General features: G+C 53.4%; 1 protein-coding gene across 1 annotated transcript in view; it reads right to left on the minus strand.

The window, feature by feature from the left end:
- BOC (BOC cell adhesion associated, oncogene regulated) overlaps positions 1-21,515 on the minus strand; it is a 52,820-nt gene that overhangs the window by 6,689 nt on the left and 24,616 nt on the right. Inside the window, exons 2-11 of the mRNA XM_026037234.1 lie at positions 16,472-16,645; positions 15,779-16,057; positions 8,864-9,010; positions 8,119-8,262; positions 7,496-7,789; positions 6,786-7,058; positions 5,747-6,045; positions 2,739-2,898; positions 1,691-1,801; positions 584-790 (exon numbers count right to left, since the gene is read on the minus strand). Coding sequence (XP_025893019.1) covers positions 584-790; positions 1,691-1,801; positions 2,739-2,898; positions 5,747-6,045; positions 6,786-7,058; positions 7,496-7,789; positions 8,119-8,262; positions 8,864-9,010; positions 15,779-16,057; positions 16,472-16,568 — 2,011 coding nt within the window. The 5' untranslated portion in view covers positions 16,569-16,645. The remainder of the gene's footprint in view (positions 1-583; positions 791-1,690; positions 1,802-2,738; positions 2,899-5,746; positions 6,046-6,785; positions 7,059-7,495; positions 7,790-8,118; positions 8,263-8,863; positions 9,011-15,778; positions 16,058-16,471; positions 16,646-21,515) is intronic.

Here is a 21,515-nt window from a genome sequence, read left to right on the forward strand (position 1 = left end):
ATTCCTTTCTGGAAGCTCTACAGGTCACCCGGCAAGATTCTGCTCTGAAAGGTGTGTGAGTGGATTCAGAGATACTTGAAAAAACATTCTGATGACAAAGCAGGTCTGGAAAGGTTTCCTTTCTTCACTATACACATGTAAGGAATATAAATCTGAGTTTAAAGCTCAGAGTATAAGTTACTTTCACCCAAACATYGATTTTGTGTTCTTTGACTAGATATTTTCCCCTTTAAAGCGGGCCAGCTCCACGATGCCCTCTCTCCTGCTGTGAATGGGAGTTGTGTGCCAACATGCCCTGCCTGCAGCCAGGAAGGGAGAGGATCCATAATGTCCAGGGAGTTGCAAACCCAGGACACTCCTATGCTGCTAGTAACTACATCCTGGGCTACAGAATAGCACGTGCAGGCCTCCCTGAGGGAGGTCAGATCCGTGCCGGTCCAAGCATCTGGAGAAACRGGAGCGTTTCCCTTGTGTTTAAGGCTGGAGAGGGGAAGTTCAGCTCACATCCTGGGGTTAAGCAGGATGTGACAGACGGCTGACCATCCTACAGGGACTGCACAGCCTTACTGGAACGAGTGCCTACCTTTCTCTAAGCCTGGGATTTCCACGGAGAGGCGAGAGGGAGGAATGTCACTGGTGGCCAGGACCCAGTCTCCCAACTTCTTCAGTTTCTTATATTCCACTCGGAAAGACTGGATGGGGAAGCCACCATTCCCACGGGGGATCCAGGTCACATACACAGATGTCTCTGATGCCATGGAGATGGTTGGGCGGTCTGGGGCCTCTGGAGCTGCAGAGAAGGACACCAAGACATGAGACACATTGAGCTTGCCTGGGAGAGCTCAAGAAGGCTTCACTGCTGTGGAAGCAGCGAGTAGGGGGAGACTGACACTAGGGAGAGCAAGGGAACAGATGGGTGAAGAAGAGAGGAAACAGCTGAGGAGGGAATAAGGAAAAGTTTTGCACTGTAAAAATATAGCTAGATAGGAAGACAATGAAAAATAGGAGGCAAAGAGGTTGTCCGAGGAGGASAGGACATGTCCTCCTGTGCAGGAGATGAGAAAAGGGTACACATGAATGAACAGGGGATGGACTACAGGGAAATTCACATACAGCATCATGGCAGCAGTGAATAATGCTAATAGCAGACACAATTAACAACACAATGAGTTGGGATAACCAGGCAGGAACTGATGGCTCCCCAGTGCAATAAAATGGCTGAGTGAGACAATCTCCATCCTTAGAGAGGCCCTTTGTAGGGCTCAGCTAGGAAGGACTCCAGGAGCTGTGGGGACTGGATTCTCTTCTGTCCCTCAGCACGTGATGGTGCATGGGTGCATGGGAGCTCCTTCCTCCCAGGTGCTGGGCATTTGCAGAGTCTCTAGTGGGGCTTCCTGAGCACTTCAGGTGGTTCTCAACAAGAGACAGAGCTTCTGAGGGGTTCCTTGTGTTAACCATGGGGAAGGCCATGAGGATCAACCTGCTCTCCTGAGACTGGCTGCCAGAGCAAGAGCAGAGGTGTCCAGGAATTCTTGGACCTTGTCAGGAGCGACCAATGAACTACTCAGCTTTACAAGGTCTCGCTTTACCCAACGGAGACCTCAACTGCAGCACAGCCTGAGCACTGTCACCCAGGCCGGGCCCAGCACCCGTCACCCGCCCTCCTCGCTCAGCTCAGGCTGGGCCTTACGGGACAGGCGGCTGTTGTCGGACTGGTTGCTGCTCTGAGTGCTCGTGCCCGGGTCATCCTTCTGGATTTGCTGCTCTTTGCTGGCCACAATCTCCGGCTTTGGGCGCCGGCCTGTGCAAAAGGGAGAGGTGGCATCAGTGAGGAGGGGACGTGGTAGAAAGTCGATCTTTGTTGTAATGGGCAAACAAAATATTCCCATGCAAGGCTGCTGTTTGCTTAAACTCTTTAAGTTTGCTTAAACTCTTAAACTCTTTGGGCCAGAACAGCCCTAGAAGTTCGAAGCAGTCTACTTGCAGACAGGAATTAAAAGTGGCACTAAAATGCAGGGTTGTTAGATTACAAATAGCTTTACTCCCACCCCCAACGTTTTATTTTCTAAAGCTTACTTGGTTTTCTGAAAAAGCTGTTGTTAGATTCCTGCCTGAGAAGGTGGTAACAAGCACAAAACAGAGGCTTGAGGAGAGGTGGGGCAACTCCRCCGCTATGGGGAAAGTCGCTCCGAAGGGAATGTCATTTCTCATGCTTGCTGACACAGGCAGAGCAGCAAGGTGCCTGAGCTTAGGCTTTTGGAACATCTTTTTAATGGTAACAAGACTAAGGAGACTCTGAAGAGACCGCAGGAAAGCCTGGAGTTTGCATTAGCCGAGAGGCACTTAAGAGCAGATGAGATCCACACCTGCCAGGAACGAGCCCTGCGCAGCCGACCCCGTCTGCAGACAGAGGAGAGCTGGACCTCGTGCCATCCCTGCACACCGACCTCCTACGGTCTGCGGGTGTCCGGCTGAGCGCCCAGGCAGGAAGCCACTCACTCCATCCCAAGGCAAAGGGGATCTTTATCTTCCCTGCCCTCGTTTCAGTCATGCCACCCTCCTCCTCCCCCTCCATGTCCCCCGACACGGACAGAGTTTCTCTAAGCGCAAGGGCGGCCACGTTTCCATGGTGGAAGCTGCCCCGYGTGCTCCCGAAGGCCGGGACAGGCCACAGAGGAGGCCGGGCGCCTCCGAGAGCCCCTCAAAGCCCAGCGCGCGGGGAGAGGTTTGACCTTTACCAGTCCTGAAGGTGACCATGGCCGTCTGTCCTTCGCCGGCGCAGTTGTGCGCCGCCATCTCCACCTCGTAGAGGCTGCCGGGGTCCAGGCGTGCCAGGGTGAGGCGGTGCTGCGCCGCGGGCACCTCCCGCACGGCCCAGCTCTCCGACGCGTTGGCGACCTGCTGAGGGAGCGAGGCAGGCGCTGCAAAGCTGCCCGRCACCGGCCTGACCTCCCCACCCGCATGCGAGGGATTCTTCCCGCCTCCTTTTGGAGGGGTTTGGGTCTAAAGGGGAGGGATTTGGGTATGAAGAGGACAAGCTGCCAGGCACGGGGGTATTTTCTTCAGAGGTTAGAATCATGGAATCACAGAATCCTTGAGGTTGGAAGGGACCTCTAGAGGCCATTTAGTCCAACCCCCCTGCACACACAGGGTCACCYAGAGCACGGTGCACAGGGCGGCATCCAAGCGGGTTTGGAAGATCTCCAGAGAAGGAGACTCCACAACCTCTCTGGGCAGCCTGTGCCAGGGCTCTGTCACCCTCACTGTCAAGAAATGTTTCCTTAAGTTCCTGTGGAACTTTTGGTGCCTCAGCTTGTGGCCGTTTCCTCTAGTCCTGTCAGTGGCCACCACTGAAAAGAGGCCACCACTGAAAAGCGGCCCTCCCTTGAGGTATTTATTTGCCTCCCTTGAGGTATTTATACACGCTGATGAGGTTCCCCCTCAGCCTTCTCTTCTCCAGGCTGAACAGGCCCAGCTCCCTCAGCCTTAAGCAGGGTTCWCTCATCCCTGCTGTATCCGCTGCTCCCTGCCGCTCTCACAGAGCAGCAGTTGTGCTCACCAAAGGCAGAGTTGGCCAAAAGATCTAGTGGGCTTGGGAGCCAAATCTCTGCTACCGCCCGACCCCGGAGCTGATTGTTTCCATGGAATGGGGTGCCTGGGATCTGTTTTGGAGAGCTGGACCACGACCACTTGAACGCTTTACGCAGCTGTGCAGCGCCTACCCTGCTGAGGGGCCCGCTCTGCTGGAGCGGGGGCTGACGGCGGCCTGGGGCTYCCGCGTCCTTGCCGGGCGGGATGGAGGCGGGATGGAGGGAGCTGCTCCATGGCGCACCGTGCCGTGGCACTGCGGGAGGCTGCGCCTGCCCAGGGACTCTCGGARCCGAGCGCAGTTAAGGCCAGGACGCTCCGGCATTTCCTGGCTCAGCCGAGGAACCCTAATGCTTAAGCGGGGAATAGAGCACGTATGCCTGTGGCGCCCAGAACGACTTGGAAATGGTTCATTTTTCAGCCGGGTCCTGATGCCCCAGAGAGAGGGGGAGGGAAGGTGGGACCTTCCTCTTTCTCCCCAGCTGCAAGGATAATATTTTTGCAGGCAAACGCGCAGGACACCGAGGTGACCCAGTGCCGAAAGGAGCATTAGCGATGCAGGCAACGCAACAGAACGGAAATGCCAAGACTCGGCTCCATCATTTATCTTCTCCGAGCGTTTGACACTGACTGATTAATGCCTGCCCTGTTTTATTTTTATTCCTGAGCCTGTAGAGTTGTGAGGCCAAAGAGGGGAGCTCTAAAGACTGCTAATATCCGGGAAAAGGAAGAATTCTTAAGAAACAAAGATAACGGCTGCGTAGCGTCTGACTGCCCACAGGCTGCCGAGATTTTAGGGGCAGTGTAGGAATGGGGAGCAGTTACCATCCCGAGTTATTTTCCAGAGGAGAGGCAGATCCAGATCCATGCASAGTACAAATTTAAGTCTCCTGTCAGTGGGTTCTGCTTTCCTTAGCCATCTTGCACACAAAGAGCCTTTTCTTTCGAGGCTGAATTGATTCCTTCCCTCTCCACACACACGCAGTTCCAGGCAGAGATCTTAAACCCGGATCATTATATAAGTTGATTCTAAGCATCTCTGATGGAAAGACACTCTTTCTAAACAAGTTTAAGGGTTATTGGGACTAAGCCCTTCCCATACAAGCCTTAAGCCTCCCAAGAAAGAGTCTCCAGCTGAGAATTTGGACTACACTGAAAACATATTACTGCAAAATGCAGTGACCCACGGTGACCTCCACTGCCCTACAGCCCCCTCCAGGTGAAGCGCTGAGAAAACAAATAAAATATGGTCAAGCTCCAGTCTGCAAGTTAAGATCACATGCAGAATTAGTTGTTACATGATATGCCATTGGGGGACACATCACTTCCTGGCAGACAAAGAGACCCAATAGTCTGGTGTGGCTTCTGGCATTTTTTTTGCTTTTTTATTTGAAGTTGCCTGTTGTGTTCTTGTGTTGGCATCTCATGTCTTTGTTTCAAAAGGCTCTTTAAAGTGCTGGTTAGCTGAAACCCTCAGTTTAAGCTYTGTTTAGAGTGAAATCAAGGATGTGTGCAGGGGTTATAAAAGCCTCCTATTAYAACAAATATTTTCATGAAGTCAAAAGATTCCAGGAAAACAGATACATGTATAATTCAAAATGGTGCCTTGCAGTGGCTGGGAATCTAAAACATACCAGATCTGGAATGTACTTGAACCCCAGAACAAAATTTACCACTCAACTGCAGCTCCCTGCATACCCAAAAGAAATACAAGAAGCACACAACTAAATCCCAGCTCTTTTTTTTTTCCCTCATCCCTGAATCTCCGGTAAAACGAGAAGCGATGCTGGGCATCACCTCGAAAGCTGAATCTTTGTTTCCAATCTTTGTTTCAGTGCTGCTTGGATATTTTAGAGCAGCCGCTGGGCTGTCGGGAAGCGCCAGGAAGGGCAGGAGCCCCCGGCTGGCAGGGCTGCCCATGGGCACCCCCGGGGCTTGTTCTGCATCTCAGCCGAGGGCCGCGCTCGACGGCACCGAGTCTTTCATCTTCCAGAAGGAACCCCTGAGAAACAGGGGGTTCTCAGACGTTGCCAGTGAACAAGGGGTGCCTGCACCCCGTGGGGTGTGCAAAGGTGCACTATGAAGGTGCGACAGGGCCACCAGGCCACCTATGGAACGGGTGAGGAGGAAAGACAGGAGCAGGGAAAGACRGGGATACCTTGCGATGCTTCACCACGTAATACAGGATGGGGGCTCTGCTGTCAGSACGAGGTCGCCACACCAGATCGTAGCTGTCCGTCTTGGATGTCCGGGGAGAGCTGAGGATGATGGGCGCCTCCGCTGGGGACACGGGCTCTCTGTTGGCTGCGCACTCTGGAGATGCTGCCAGAGGGGTCGTCCCAGGTTTTGGGAATCCGGCTTTATCCAGGGGCAGCTTTGGAGCAGCGTCCCTGGAAGGTGGTGTCGGAGGCTGTGCTGAGCCCGGCCAAGCATCTCGCCCAGGCTTCAGGGTAGTGCCTGAAAAAGAAAAGTGCCAGGAGGGAATGAGTGGGGCAGGCAGAACAAATGCCAGGTCCAGTCTGCTGTGAAGGCAGAGCAGTGAGAAACCCTTTCAGTCCTCCCAGGGGACTGTGCCCTCCTGCTGCAGCACAGGTTTCTTGAAGGTGTCGGGTCCCAGGCAGGGATGGCTGCTGGACCACTTGAAAAGGTAAACAGGCTCTCCTTCTCCCAGTACAAATGTAACTTGCCTCTCTGAGGCGTCTTCCAGGACATCTCATGGCTTCCTACCCCTCTGAGGTAGGGGCTTCCTACCCCATGGCTCAGGTGCTTCCTACCCCTCTGAAGCTTTCCTAGCCTGCAAAACCTCTGCATGGATCAAGTAAACAGGTGGCACCTCTTTTATCCCAGGTGTGTCCACCTGCATCAATATTTATGCTCTTGCTTAGTGTAAACTCAGATATAGAGAGCTGAATAGGCCAAGAGGCAAGGCACTAGCTCCACCTGTCTTATGCTTCTCACATACAGCTAGCTCGGGTAGGCTCATGTGGCATTGCTGTCCTCTGTTCCTTCATGGAGATACAGAGATCCCAGTCAGAGCAACCCTAGGACTGCCCAGTGAAAGGGAGGGAAGAACAYGGCAGCTCCAGCACAAGCACGAGGGCTGCACACAGACTTCCTCCTCCCTGATCCTTCCCTGCGCGCTAAGCCCTGTGCCTGGATAACCACGAGCTCGGAGAAGACAGTGGGTAGAGACTCACCGGGCCGGGCTGTCCTCAGGTGCACGGTGGCCTGCGCGCTGCCGACCTCGTTCTCGGCCATGCACTGGTAGAAGCCGTCGTCCTCGGGCCCCACGCTGAGCAGGCGCAGCGCCCGGCGCGACAGGCGCAGCCGCGGGCTGCCCGCCAGGGGCACGGCGTTGCGCAGCCACACCACCGAGGGCTGCGGGTTGCCCCGCACCTCGCACGTGAACTTGGCGCTCTGGCCCCACGGGATCATCTCCTGCGACAGCTCCATCGCCACCTCCGGGGGCTCTGTGCGGGGGAAACGCAGGAGCTGAGCACCGGCGGGCTGGCGGCACAGCACCCTGATGACTTCGCCCTGTCCTCTCGGGCAGGGATGAGGTCAAAGGCACGGATCCTCAGCCCTCCCAGTCCTGCTCCCTTTCCAGAGGCCCACGGGGGTCTGATTTATTCCTCCTCCCCTTCAGCATCCGTGTGAGCCACAAGTAGAGCAGGTCCAAGGCCAGCTGCTCCTCTCAGTCTGTGATGGCAGGCACATAATAATCCCATTTTTCTTAGCTGAAACACCATGCTCTGAAAGTTGTACTAGTGCCAACAAGGGGCCAGCACCCAGACAAAATGCACTCCAGCAAAATACAGGCACATACTCCCCGACACTTGACAGAAAGGGAAAAACATGTGGTGGAAACACCTAAGGTACAGGTAGCGAGGGCTAGCGCAGCACTCACCAAACACCTGCACGTTGTAGAAGATGAATGCGGCTCCGGCCTCGCCAACGCCGTTGTCAGCCATGCAGCTGTAGGTGCCGGAGTCCTCCTCRCTCGTGGGGTCAATCAGGAGGTTGCTGAGCAGGAACCGCGTCTTGTTGTACGCGGAGACGCTGGAACCGTCCTTGGCCCAGGTGACCCGCGGTGGGGGGATCCCGCTGGCCACGCACTCCAGGATGAGGCTTTGGCCTTTGGTGACGATGATGGTCTGAGCTTCGGGCGGGTAGATGATCCGAGCTGCCTCCGCCGTGGAGCCTGGTGAGGACAGAAGGAAGGGAGGTGCGTGGGAAGGAAGGTGGACGGTGGGAAAGTGTCCTGTGCACAGTACAGGTAGTGGAAATGGGAGGGTTAATCCTGATTCTCCGCAGTGCTACCTGTGTGCAACCCCAGAGGAGGTACCACAACCCCAGGGGTGGAACACATACCCTGGGGATCAGAGCTCACAGCTTTCAGCTGCTGGGATAGAGTTTTCCCAGCAGCTGATAATGTCAGCTCACAGAGAAAACCAGCTGGAATAGCCCTGCTCTGTGTTCCCAGGGCTCGGAGCGCTTAGCAGGACGTGCGCGGAGAGGAGAACGGCTTACGTCTCACACGGAGCCTCTCACTGGAGACCGAGGTTTTCACCTCCTGCGTCACGGGGTTGTAGGCAGCACATTTGTAAGTTCCCTCATCCTCTTGGCTGGCATTGACGATCTGGAGGTTCCCAGATGGCATGATAAGGTAGTTGTCTACAAGGAGAGAAGAGGAGATGGTGCCTGGTCACAAGGAGTTCCCCTCCAGATACAAGGAAGCAGTGAAATGACCCCTTCTGGCTCCAGTACCACTGGTGGTGGTGGTGGTGGTGGCAATGAAGCAGCAGGGAAGGAATGAGGCCTTGAGTGAAGCAAACTCAACACATGCAACAAATGGAGTGACTCAAAACATGCAACAAATGGCTGCAAAATTTGGATCCATTTTTTTTTTTTCCCCAAATTCAGATTCATAGTTATCTTTATTGAGGTACTGGACTAGAGGAATACTTCATGAACAAATGAAGAAGTCCAATGAAGAGCAGCGTGGTATATTAGYGAATTCTGCCTCTTCTCACGAGCTGGTGTCAAAGGTGGCTCCCCAGCCACAGCTAGTGGGGGGAACCAGAGAGACCTGGCAGAGGCTCTAAAATAACTCGTGCTCAGGCCAGTGCAGAAGGAACAGAATAAAAGGAGGCAGCAGACAGAGTAAGTTACTAACTGCTAGGGAAGGGTAAAAGTGAGGGCTGCGTGAGAACCCCTCTGTGTGCTCATCCCTGCCTGGGACTCACCTCGGGATGCCTCCCTGCCTGGGACTCACCTCGGGATGCCTCCAGCCACTCGTGCTTCACGCTGTAGCGGACCTGGGCCTTGGGGTGGCTTTCAGGCAGATCGCAGGCAATCACGGCCGTGTTCCCCTCGTCCACTTCGATCACGTGCTGGCCATCAAACTTGAAATCTTTGAGATCTGTGAAGAGAGCAAAGGACAGCAGGTCACAGGCTGGCTCAGCATCCTTTGGATGCCTTTGGATCCAGAGAGACCTTCTCAGAAAACCACCTTCCAGAGAAACCAAGTTACAAGGCTCGTGTTGAAAGGCAGACAGCAGTGAAGACGAACAAAATCTGGGAGGCTCAGGCAAAAAAATTCAGATGCAAAGGACCTCAAAATGACTGTTTTGACTAGCCAAGGGGAAATACCTGTTCTGAAAGACAAGTGCAGGAGAGGGAAGGCGAGGCAGGAAAGGCGTCAGTCTCAGCATGTGTTTTGCAGGCCTAAAGCTCCGCTTCCAACTCTCCCACGGCCGAACAGTTGTCATCTCCACACAAGGAATTCTTGCTCCGGCCAAATATTTTACAGCCGAAGCCTGGTTAACCACCAGAATTTCAGTGCGTCTCAAGMGTGCCTGCACCCCAGGTCAAAGAGCGGGAGGGAAACCGGGGGGTGGCGAGGGGGCTCCCCGGCGGGCTTGCTCGCGGCAGCTGACGTGGTTTGTCAAGGCAAGGGGAGGTGAGGGCGGGAAGGCTTCCGAGSGGAGCGGGGCTGCCATGGTGCAGTGTGCGGGACGGCTCGCGGGGCCCCCGCTCCTGCTCCGCGCTCCCRGCGGCTTTGCAAACAAAGTCAAGCAAGAAAAAAAGAGGCAGTAAATGAGAGTAGCAGAGCAGCAGGAAGGGATGGGGTTTCAGCAGGAGAGGCCTCTGACCACGCACCTGCGCCTGCCTGCCGGCTAAGTCCATTTGGGAAGCTCGTCAGAAAGGGGGGATGTTTTCCCAGGCTTGGGCTCCCCCCTGCTCAGCCCCCTGCCCTTCCCTCCTGCTTTTTTCCCAGCTGCTAGGCCAGAAGAGGCCGTCACGGCAGCGCCTCGAGGGCTCCCACCTGCAGCCTGTGTCCAGCCCCCTCCCCAAAAGCCACCATGCGGATACGGCTGCACCCAGCGGCACTGGAGCTAAGGGGGTTGTTTTCCTCACGGGGCCGAGCTAGGAAACGGGAATGGCAGCGYGGGCTGCAGAGAGGTCTGCTCGATTCCACCCGCGAGGGACGCTGAGTTTTGGGGAGCAACAGGCTGGCTGTTGCAATGGAAAAAAAAAAAAAATGCGTGTCCATGCCTGGGATTTTTTCCATCCTCCTTGAAAAAAAAAAATCACCCAAAGCCCCGCTCGTGCGCGTTTGCAGCGCCCCGCAGCAGCCCGCTTGGCCACGAGGGACACCGCTGCGCCCGYGCTCGGCAGCGCCCGCGGGCCCAGCACGTGTCCCGCATCCCGCTGGATCCGTCAGGCTGAGGCCACGTTCTCCTTTCCAAACGCTGCATCCCTGGCCGYGCCACGGCCGGGCCAGGCGCTGTCAACAGCTCCGCCGCCCCTCCAAACCAAGGCAAATACGCGGTGCCCGTGACCCGGGGCGGTTTGCAGAGCAGCGGGGGGAAACAGAAGGGCTCCTGGAGAGTGGACTCCACACGGCCCTGCCTTGGCAGCCCCCGCGAGCAGAAAAATGTGTTTTTGTTCTCTGGGAAATATAGCAGCTCTCCAAGAGCAAAAAGACAACTCTGGCTCCAAGCTTCTCCCACCCACAGTCATGGAAAAGTGACATGAAATTTCTCAAACAGACTTTCTGATTAAAGCAAGGCCCTTTATAAAGTTTAAATAAAAACCATCCCTCTTGGCAAGGCGGCGCAGAAGCCTCCCGGAACGGCGACCGGAGAGGCTGCCGCGCCGTCGGGGGAGCGAGTGTTCCCRTGCCCAGATTTGAGGAACAGGGAGGAGGTTGAAAAGGGAAGGGGAGGTTTTGCAATGTCATAAAAATGATTTGCAGAGAACATGCTTAATACTTCAGGAATTTCTTGGCATCATTCAATTAAAAAATAATAATAATAAAAAAGGAGGAATAAGGGTGAACTTCAGAAATGTGATTAATCCTTTAAGACAGGCTGAGGAGGGGAGCCATGTTTCCACTGGGTATTAAAGCCAGATGAGGGTTAACTCTTGACTTGTGAGACGCTGGCAGCGCGTTTTGCTCCTCCGACAACGAAAGTTACAGCGCGGGAGGGGGAGGCGGCTGCTTATTTTCTCTCCTTCGCTTTTTCTACTTGATCATGGGAGAAAATAGTAAGAGCCACAGAAATGGAAAGAGGTGGAGAGGAGGCGAGAACCCAGTGTCTGCCTGCCCACATCACACATACTTCTCCGATCAACAAAATATAAACGAGCATCAGGAAAATTAATGTGCGCCTTGGTGGTCCGAATTCATCACATCCAAATTAAGATTTCGGAGCCAAGGCACAGGCTCCAGCAGCGCTGGCAGGGATCTGCGCAGACACACGCACAGCCCCACAAGAGGGGAAAGGGGCCCGGGAGCCAGAGAGGCAGGAGAAAGAGCAGAGCCAGGGCCCCGCGGCAGCGCCAGCCTTCCCGGYGTGGAAAATCACCACCGGGTTTCGGGTGGCAGGAAGAGCAAGAGACCGTAAGAGAYGGCAGCTCCGCTCGGCGCTGGGTGCAGCGCAGGGCAGGATGTCTCTGAAGTTAAACCTGCAGATGGGGGAGGCCGTGAGGGTGCTCAAAGTGCACTTGTTTCTCTAAAAGCAGGGCCACATCTGGGGACCCCAGGGATAGGGACAACCCCCTGGGGAGGGAATATGGAAAGGTCCTCACATGCAAAATCCGCAGGCCACCGCTTCCTCCATGGGCTGCCTGGCTCTCCTGTCTCATCCAGAGCCCTGCTTTAGCGCGCTGCCCATCCCGGAGGGCAGCAGACACACGTGCAAACATGTGTCCTTCTCCTTAAACAGCATCCTTGACCACAGGCAGGCCGTGAGTCCACTGAGATAACAGCGAGCTTTTCCTTTTCTTCTTTATCAAACGGAGGGAGCGCAGGCAAAGGCCGCTGCCGGTGCTCGGGCGTGCCACGGCTGTAGGCACCATCCTGCGATCCCGTGATCCCGCCATCCCGCCATCCCGCCATCCCATGATCCCGCGGCAGCGCGAGGAGGGCCAGGCCCGCGGCTGGCCGAGCTGCTGTCATCGGGGAGCAAAGGCAGCCGAGCGCCGGGGCCCGGGCCAAGGGACCAGACGGGCCAGACGCACCAGATTAAACGAACGGGCGGCCGTAAATAACTCACACACACACACACGCACGCACAGAAAAAGCAGTAGTAAATAAAAGCAGGCCCCCAAGGTGAAAGTCTTCCCCGTTGTCTTCGCTCCAAGGGTAAGGGAAGGTCAGCGAGGGAAGGCAGAGCCGCGCAGAGCAGGAAAGGGCCAGGATGGGGGGGTCCTCCAGCCCAAAGGGCGAAGGGGGCAGTTCTCCCTGCTAATCCCCCCTTGGCTGTCGGAGCAGCCCGGGGTTACAGCTCTCRCCTGCGCTAAGCCGCGCCGTGGCCCTGCTCTGCTCGCTCCGTCTGGGAAGCGGCCACGCGCTCCCAGCAGGTGCCCGCCATGGGATGTCCCCATCCCCACTGCCCTTCCCGGGGCCTCGCAGGGCACTGAGCTCCAGCTGGGCTCCGAGCTGCTCAAGGAAGGGCTGAAGGGCTGTTCCTCCAAGAAGCCTTCCCCTTTCTGCAAATCCCTGCTCCCCTGGCCCCTTGGCTATAGGGTACCTGGGCTATAGGGTCCCTGGGCTGTAGGGTACCTGGGCTGTAGGATACCTGGGCGATAGGATACCTGGGCCATAGGGTACCTGGGCTATAGGGTACCTGGGCTATAGGGTACCTGGGCTATGGGACACCTGTTTCGTCTCCGCCTGAGGAATGGACTGCTGGTTTCAAGGAGTCCTCCGGGCCATGGAGAACAGAGACGGATGCAGGAATGCCAACAGGCATCACCGATGTGGGCAGCAGGAAGCCATCCCAAGGCCACAGCTGCCAGCATGAGAAAGGAGATCTGCCGGCTGAGGGTCCGTAAAGCAGGAGGCAGCCACCAAGGTGCGGTGCGCAAACAGCCTGGGTGCTCTAGGGCACTTCTCCCAAAGCAGGGGGAGAAAAAAGAGTGGGAATAGCCTGAAATTCAGCCATAAGATGTTAGCTGCTTCCTCCAAGCCCAGTAAGACAACTTTTCCAGTGACCCTGGCCCTTTTCTAAAGAACACCTTGAAAACTCCTTGYTCTCTCCAGCTTGTCTCATTGACGTCCTGGTGTCACTTCCCTCCCTCTACCCAAGATATTTCGGGATGGGGCTAAAACGTTCAGAGGGATTTTATTTTAACCCCTCCCAGCCCCAAAGGTGATCTGGAAGGTGAACTGCTCTGCCTGCCTGCCAGGGGCTTCCCTCTTCCTCCTGCAAGGACAGTCTCAGCAATCCAGCTCTGAGGAGGGCCCTACGGACAGGGTCTGAAGCTGCCACCCATGGCACATCTGCTGCCGCTGCTTTCAGACTCAGTCCCACTGCAAATCACTGCCTACTCCGCTGCTTTAGACTTATGCAGAGCCATTTTGGAAMGCAGCTTGGGCCTCACTAACATGAACCTGTTCTTTCAAATCCCTCCTTCTGGCCCCACAAAGAGAGATCTCCCTTCTACACCTTCAGTCCCCCACCTTTCTAGGGCTTCCTGTTCTGACTCTACTCACCAGCTGCCGGAGCTTCCCCGTCCGGAGCTCTCTATAGCTCAAAACTGCCCCAATCTGTGTGGGACACAACTGCCACCTACCAGGCTCCCCTACGTAGACAGGGGAGCCACACAGGGCAGCAGGGGAGGCTCCTTCACTCAACTAGTAGGTGCAGTTCAGTGGGTGAAGACACTTGCTCCTGGAGATGGCTGAGGTCTGTGAAGGTGAAAATAATCACAGGGCAGATCAGTTCTGATCGGAAGCTGGTTCACCACCAGCTTCCTTCTTGTGTTCCTGAGGCCTATGTGGCCTGGAAGAAAGGACAGGCTTTTAACCAGTCCAAAGCAGACTTGGTTGGAGCTTTGATCTGTCCTGAGGGACATGATAGGACCTCCTGCTCTAGGAACTGCCTTCCCTTTGCCACCGACTCCAGAGCGGAGGACTCAGACAGGCCAAGCAGCAGTGCTTGGTTCTAGGAGACCAACCTGGGGGTAGGGAGGAGTACGTGTGTCTGTGGGGGGAATTTCAGTCCAGGAATGAAGAGATCAGGCTGAGGAGCATTCCCTGCTCTGCTAAATGCAAACCATGCYCTTGGTAATCCCATCCACCTCTCCCCTCCTCTCCTTCCCTCCACCAGGCCACCGGCACACACAGCCCCCTTTCTGCTCTGGAATGTGTTCTCCGAAACTTAATCTCAGCGCAGAGCTCAGGCCAAATTCCCTGTYGGATTCAGACGGGTGACAACCCCCTCCTGCCCTGTGCTGGAGCTCAGGACTCTCCCTCACTTTCTCTCTCCTCCTCCTACCCAGCCAGGCCTAAACATTTCACTTCTGATTAATGCATCAGTGACAAGCCAATAGCTCTTGGCTTTAGAGCAAAGCCAGCCTCCACTTTGCACAAACATCTTCACTCCTTCACTTTCTAAACCTTAGCCCTAAACTCCCCCTTTCCAGGGAGACGGAGGCCTCCCCAAGCCAGAGGAGAGGGCAGGAGACAGTGCTGAGACTGCTGCAGGTAGCAGCCTCCTCTGCATGAACTTGCTGTCATAAACTGCCCAGGTCTCCGAGAGCATCAGACTCTGTCTCCAAAGAAGGGGGATTCATACAGTGCATCTCCTTCCACGAGCAGGCATAGGCTGTCCTTCAGGTGTATCCAAATACAGCACTTTCTCTGGTTTGAGCATAACATCTGGCCAAAACCAGACCCTGAAAGAGAGCCTAAGATGCTCCCCACTATCTCCTTGGTTGAGATGTGCATGAAGGTGCAGCAGTGAGGACGACCTAAGCTCAGAGAGAGCATCAAAGCACTCCAAGCTGTAGCTTGGGAGCAAGGTGGCTCCTTGCTCTCTGCCATTGCGACTTAATACAAAAAGGAGGAACCTCCAGGAAAGGAGAACCTGCCCCAATGGGATTCCAGGGGCKGCAGCAAATACAGCATCCTGCCCCTTAAAGATGAAAATCACATTACAAGTGCTCCTAGCTATTCTGCTGCTCTGGATCTGTGTCCTGCCAACATCTGTGTCTCTGCCTTCATTGGTCTCATACATCCAAGGCCCTCCTTAAGCAAGACACCACCTCCGTTAGCTCTCCCTTTCTCCTCTAGGAATAACCCTAATACGAATTCAGGGCAGCACAGGGTGACTGGGCCAAGGGACTTGTGCTTTCTGTGGGACAGGCAGGCAGCAAAAGATATTAGATATTGACCCCTGGTTGGCAACAGCCCAGGCCATGGTTTTGTGACCAGCACCAGCAGGTACCTTTTGGTTAGGAGGATCTCAGTTAATCTCAGTTAGGAACTCAGCAACTCAGCAGGTCTCAGAGAGGATCTGTGAGACTCTCTGACTCAAAACAAGGGTGATTCCCCTTCTACCAGCAGGTGTGAGTTGCCCTTTCTCAGTCAACATGAAGTCAGGGAACCAAACTGACACACACACAAAATTAGCTGCCGTTGTTCCTGCTCTTTGTGGGCTTGTGTAAACTCACCACAGGACAGGTCTGTAGCCTGCCATGCAGAATAACTTCCCAAGTCATGGCCAGACCATAACACAACAGTCAGTCTGTAAGTAGAAAATGCTATAAAACGGCCCAAGCCAAGTGAGCACTCCCTTGGCACCAGCAGGGACAAGTGAGTTTGGATGAACCTCTCAAGATGCATGACYGCAGGCTCAGGCAACACAGGGGACGCCAGAAGATTGAAACTACTCACTGGCTAAGGTTACCACTGCAGGGACGCTGGCGATGACTCCTTCAGGCACACGAGCAATGCACTGGTATCGGCCCACGGTGTGGTTGTTGAGAGCTGCAATGAGGAGCTTCCCTCGCTCGATGTGGATGCCCAGCGCGTCGTCCGATCCGACCAGCTCTTTCCCRTTCAGTCTCCAGGTAAGGTTCACGCTGGGGGGGTCCACCACACACCCGAGGCTGACTGAGCCCCCCAGCTTTTGGACGATGGAGGCAGGCTGGACAGTGACCTGCAGAGATTCACCTACACAGAAGGAAAGAAAGGGAAGTAAGAAAACTCTGAGTCTCATCAAAATGTAAGACAGGAAAAAGTGCTGGTATGTTTTGCATTTGCCCTTGCCTATCCCACTTGGATTGCACACTTTGCACACTTGGATTTCTCCTCGGCACTGTCATGCTGAGATGTCTGCCTCCAGCTGTAACTCCTTCTCCTTCTGGGGAGTGTTTGAACCCAGATCTTTGCTCAAGGCAGAGAAAGGCTTGGAGAGAAATATCACCTCCAGAGTGGGACTGGACATTCAAGATGTCTCTTAGGGAGATGGAAGAAGCCAAAGCTCTYGAGAGTGGAGTGGGATCTGGTGTCCTGAGTTTAATGGCCTTTATTTGCCTCAACRCAAAAGATAAACCAAGATGGAATAGAGTAACAACGGAAACTCACTCAGTGTGGCAAAGCAGCTAGCAGCTGCGAGGATCAGGCAAGGGATGGGCAACATTGGTCTCTTCCTTTCACGTGTCATTGCCATCCCATGCAGCATGTCCTGGAGCAGAGGCACCCAGGGAAGGGTCCCATAAGCTGCCTCAGAGGATGCAGTGGAGTTGTGGCAGCACCTTCCTGTGGATGACAAGAGAGATGATGGCATGAGACCCTCGACTCTCTTTGCTTTCCTCTGGCTTCTTTATGCATCCCTCAAACTCCCTGGCTTCTGTACATATCCCTCCAACTCCCAGGGATTCACCAAATCTGTGAGCTGAGCAGGCTTCAGATGCCAATACAAGCAGTTCCCCTCCCTGGCCTCTCCCCAGGCATGGTCATTAGTCTCCCAAGACATCATATTCCCAGCGCTCAGTAAAAATTTTCCTGTTCATGCATAAACACACTCACTCCCTTTCACCATTTCAGATTTAGCAAAGCAAGTGCCTCCATTGTGTCAGCAATCTATACTGTGCAATTTTCAGGAGAACACAAACATTTGCAATGAAACGTTACTGGAGATATTCGCAAAGTGTTGCTGCCACTTCTTAGTTGTGTCTGCAGAATATAATCCATCTTAAAAAGAAAGGAAATTAGATGCAAGCACAACCCTAGCCTAGAAAACAGAGTGTCTAAGGGACAAACACTGTCTGTCCCTTAGACCATGCCACTATTTGAGCACACCCATGCTCAAGTTCAGGCAGATGGCTCCTTATCTATGACCTAAAAGTTTCTCTATGAGGAATTATTCTGAAGYCGAGGATACACCTTTTCAGGAGAAAAGACCAATTCCAAAATTGTTTAAATGCAGTGCCCTGGTTTAAAGGTGGATTAAGCTAAATTGGCTTATCAAACTTTACATTTACTTTAGATAAAGACATCCAATGTATGAGAGCATTCAAACAAACTGTTCTCCCTGAAATGCACAGCCTGTTTTGAATTGAACTGCCTGTAAGGACCAACATAGATTCGCTGTGAGATGCTTGGTGAGTCATTCAGAGGCTGACTTACTGCCAGGAATGAGAGCACTTGCGGAGATCTACCTGGATACTCTCCAACGACTTCACCTAAATAATGGTGACAGCAAAGGTCCAAGAGCAGAGCATTCAGGGCAATGCCCATGGCTAGCTGTGTAGAGCTCCACATGGCTACAGCAGCAACTGAGAAAGTTAGTTTGGGCTTATCTCTGCAAACTGGGCTGTCCCTTCGGCAGCATCACGAGCTGGCTCCTTGCCCTTCTGTGTCCAGGGCACTGCTTCAGAGACAAGCCATGGAGGAGACGCTCACTTCAAGTTGAGAGGAGGCGGGAAAAAGAAAAGGCACCTTTGAGTAGGAATTTCAAAAGGAAGAGATGCCAAAAAAGCAGACCTGCAGCTGGARCTTTGCAAATGCCACAAAGAACGTCTTTACATGGTGTTTTGAAGGCTGATGTGAGCGCGCTCTGCCTGCCTTTTGAATGGACTAGATGCAAGCCAGCTCCTTCCCAGAAGTCATGTACCTATGGTTAGTGTGGCCGTGAGCCCAAGCTAATAAACCTTGCTGAGAGGCAGGGTAAATTAGGTCATGCTTAACAGGGCCAGGAGCACGGAAAGAGCCCCCTTCCTTCAAGCATCAGGCTGATGCATACCCTGAAGGCACCCAGAATGATTATGTACAGTTATATTCTGCCTGCTGCAGCCCACAGCCCCATTACACGTGAAATTGCTCTGTTGGTAACCACAGAATCACGGAATGGCTGAGGTTGGAAGGGACCTCTAGAGATGATATAGTCCAATTCCCCTGCTCAAGCAGGGATACGTAACCACTAGTGCCATGTCCCTCATGGTTGCCTGTATCACTCTTCTCCCCAGATGAGGAAAGTCTCAAGAATTTGCCTTTGAAGACTCTTCCTCATCAACCAACCAGCCCATACAGTAGGACTAGACCCTGTAGCTATTAGCTTGGAGTGCATCTAAAAGGTGACTTACTTAAAAAGCTAACTAGGGTTCATTCCCCTACCTAAGACAACTACCAAAGCGGCCCACCTGACACTACAGCCATCCCTGGCAAACCACCAAAACCACAGCAGCAACAAAAGTGCCTCATCTCTATCCATGCCAGAGCACGCACTATCAACACCACTGGTGCACCACTAATTGCACTGAAATAGAAAAGACTTTGAGTTCATTTCAGCTTAAAGGTTTAGGCTTACACCTAAGATACCCTAAGATCTTWCACCATAAGATACCCTGGGGATAAAAAGCCTTCCACCAAACTAGAAGAAGAAACTTTTTTGGAGTAGGATTTAATTCTTGCTTCCCAGTGCTGGAAGGCTAGAGAATAAATTTGACTCATTCGTCCTATCTGGATGGGTTTGGCAGAGGGATGGAAAAACATTGGACAGAGAAGAGAGTTGTTTCTTGGAGTCCATTTCTTGGGGATGGGRTAGGCGAAAATGTTCCCAGCCAGGCCTCCCTGCAGTTCTATGTAGCACAGAACCTCAGCCCAGGAGGGCAAAGGAGCAAAAATGTGTAATGGACCCTTCGCGAGCGAGGACCACACAGGCATATCTCTGCCATGACTAAACTGGCTGTCCCCAGCTCTGTAAAAAGATGAAGGGCAGTAGGTGGAAGGAAAAAGAAAAAAAGAAAAAAGATCAAAAACTTTGGCCAATGCACTAGGCAGATTAAACAGCATTGAACGCAGACCGGGGAGAGAAGGTGTGTTGTAACAAGTGCATGGTACCTCCCCAAACCTCCAGGCAGAATATGAGCTCTAAATAGGGACATGTGGCCATTTCTTTCACAGCTGAGTGAAGTACAAAAAGTAAATGGCTAGMATAAAAATAATGAGGAAAATGAATGAAAACACCAATTCCAAAAGAACTATTAGGATCCTGGGCCAGATTTCGAAATTCTCAGCTTCCACAATTGAAGCCAGATTTTCAAAAGCATTCAGTCCTTGACATGCTGAGTTCTTCTGAATAGGCAACCAACTTATTTCGATGCCTAAATGGGAACTGACCTCTTTTGAAAATATTGCCCTTAAGCAGTCTGCAAGTAGCGCAAAGCAAGGAACTTTAATAACCAAGCAGATTTCAATCATCTGCCCTGCRTCCCTGTAAGCAGCCCCAGAGCTGGCAGAGGGGGAAAGGTAGCAGGAGTGCAGAGCAGAGGGTACTGCTGGGCACTGGAGCACGGGTGCATGGAGCATCCCAGCCGCCCTGCACCTGGAGCCTGCTCTGCCACCTTTCCTCCTCCAAGGCAGGTCCTCAAAGAAATACCCCTGGCTGCTGACAGTACTTTTCCCTCTTGCCACAGAGACCATGAGTCTTGAAAGCTCACACTTAAGTGCCACTCTGGAAAAGAAAGAGTTAAGATCATCTGAAGAGCTTCAGCAGGGGAAGAAGAATAATTTTTTTTTTTCTTAAATTCTTTCCTGTCAGGTTAAAATAACAATTTCCTGTCAGTGAAGTGAATGCTCTAAGTCCCTTTTAGACAGCCCAGTAAATCAAAGGAGAGGCCATTAGGAGAATAAAATTAATGAGTGCTTCATCAGATGTGGTGGGTGTAAAATCTGTCAGCTCAGTTTCCCGCCACACGCCAAAGTCCACGTACGTGCCTGGACATGGCAATAAAGAGATGGAGAGGACTGCAAAGGAGAGCAGCAAGAAAAAAACATTTTTATATATAAAAAAGGGGCGTGAAGGTATGAAAAGGGTAGAAAGGATTATATATGTGTCTCTGTGCGTGTAGAAGCGGGACATAAAGCTGGAAAGCAAAAAGCAACCTGAATTAAACACAGGCAGCAAGAGAGGTGTTTGCTGATTAGAGACTGAAGGTTTTACTGAGGAAACACTGCCTACACCCCCAGGCCCCCTCCTGCTTAACAAGGGTCAGCCATGCAGCCCGCGTTACTGCCTCACTGCAAGTGATTTACGGGGCTCCCAAATAGGAACCATCCCCTGGCCCCGCTGCGGGCAGGGAGGCAGGGGCAGCTCAGGAAGGGAAAGCACTACTGAAGCTCGAGGGGAAAGTGCGAGGGCAGCAGCAAGCGCCGCCACGCTCTAGGACGCTGCCACGCTCAGAGCCTGCAGGCGAGAGGCACCGTCTCCATTTCATCACCCGCATTTCTTGCCTTTTGGGTGCTCAGATTGACTCATGAAATTGCACTTGAGCTGTGTTCAAGGCTGAGCTGATCTTAAAAAACCACACACAGAGACACATACACACAGCAAGCAAACAAACAACACACCCTCAAGCTCAAAACCGCTATCGCGGTGACGCAGCTTCAACATCCCTTCTTGACTCCTTGGCACGGATGGCACCTGGGAACCGCAGCAGCAAACTGCCACTCCACAAACCCATCAAACCATAACCTGTGTGAGTAACCTCAACCTACCGCCAGCCCAAATTTCAATTTCAGCATTTCCCACCATTAAGTTACGTTCACTCTTTCTGGCAAATGAGGGGTTTGGCACAGGACAGGCGCTCCCTGACCCCCACAAATGTGTGGGGACAAGGACATCCTCGCTTCCCCAGGAAAGCAAGGAGCCCAGGTGTCCGGAGGGGACAGAAACAGGCAGCCCCCACCACTGCATGGCCATGTTTTAAGCTGTAGACACTGACCATTCGTGYTGGGATAAAAGCTCGCCAGGTTTCCCACTTAGCACTGACTGCTCGTGACCAGAGTGTGCTTTTAGCTCAGGGAACACAGCCCTCGATTACCTCGTCTCAGGGTAAATTCATGCTTAAGGYCAGGAGGAATAAAATGTCTGGAGCAAAAAGTGGCAGGGCATTGCGCTGCCAGCCCTGCGCCTSCCTTCTTCCAGGGTAGGCCGGAGAGGAGCCGCGCTAGGGCCGCGCTCGCTGGGCCCTAGCGCCCMAAACCAGCACTGGTCCTTGAAAAGACAAAACTCCCTGGCTAAAGTGTGGGTGGGGGGAGGGTAAAGAAAGAAAACCCACGTCCTTTCTTCAATATAGTGCTTCCCCCATGCCCTGGACACTTAATTTCCCTCCTTCGCCCGCTCCCC

Source organism: Nothoprocta perdicaria, unplaced genomic scaffold, assembly GCF_003342845.1.
Source record: "Nothoprocta perdicaria isolate Ctin4 unplaced genomic scaffold, notPer1 scaffold_193, whole genome shotgun sequence".
NCBI lineage: Eukaryota > Metazoa > Chordata > Aves > Tinamiformes > Tinamidae > Nothoprocta > Nothoprocta perdicaria.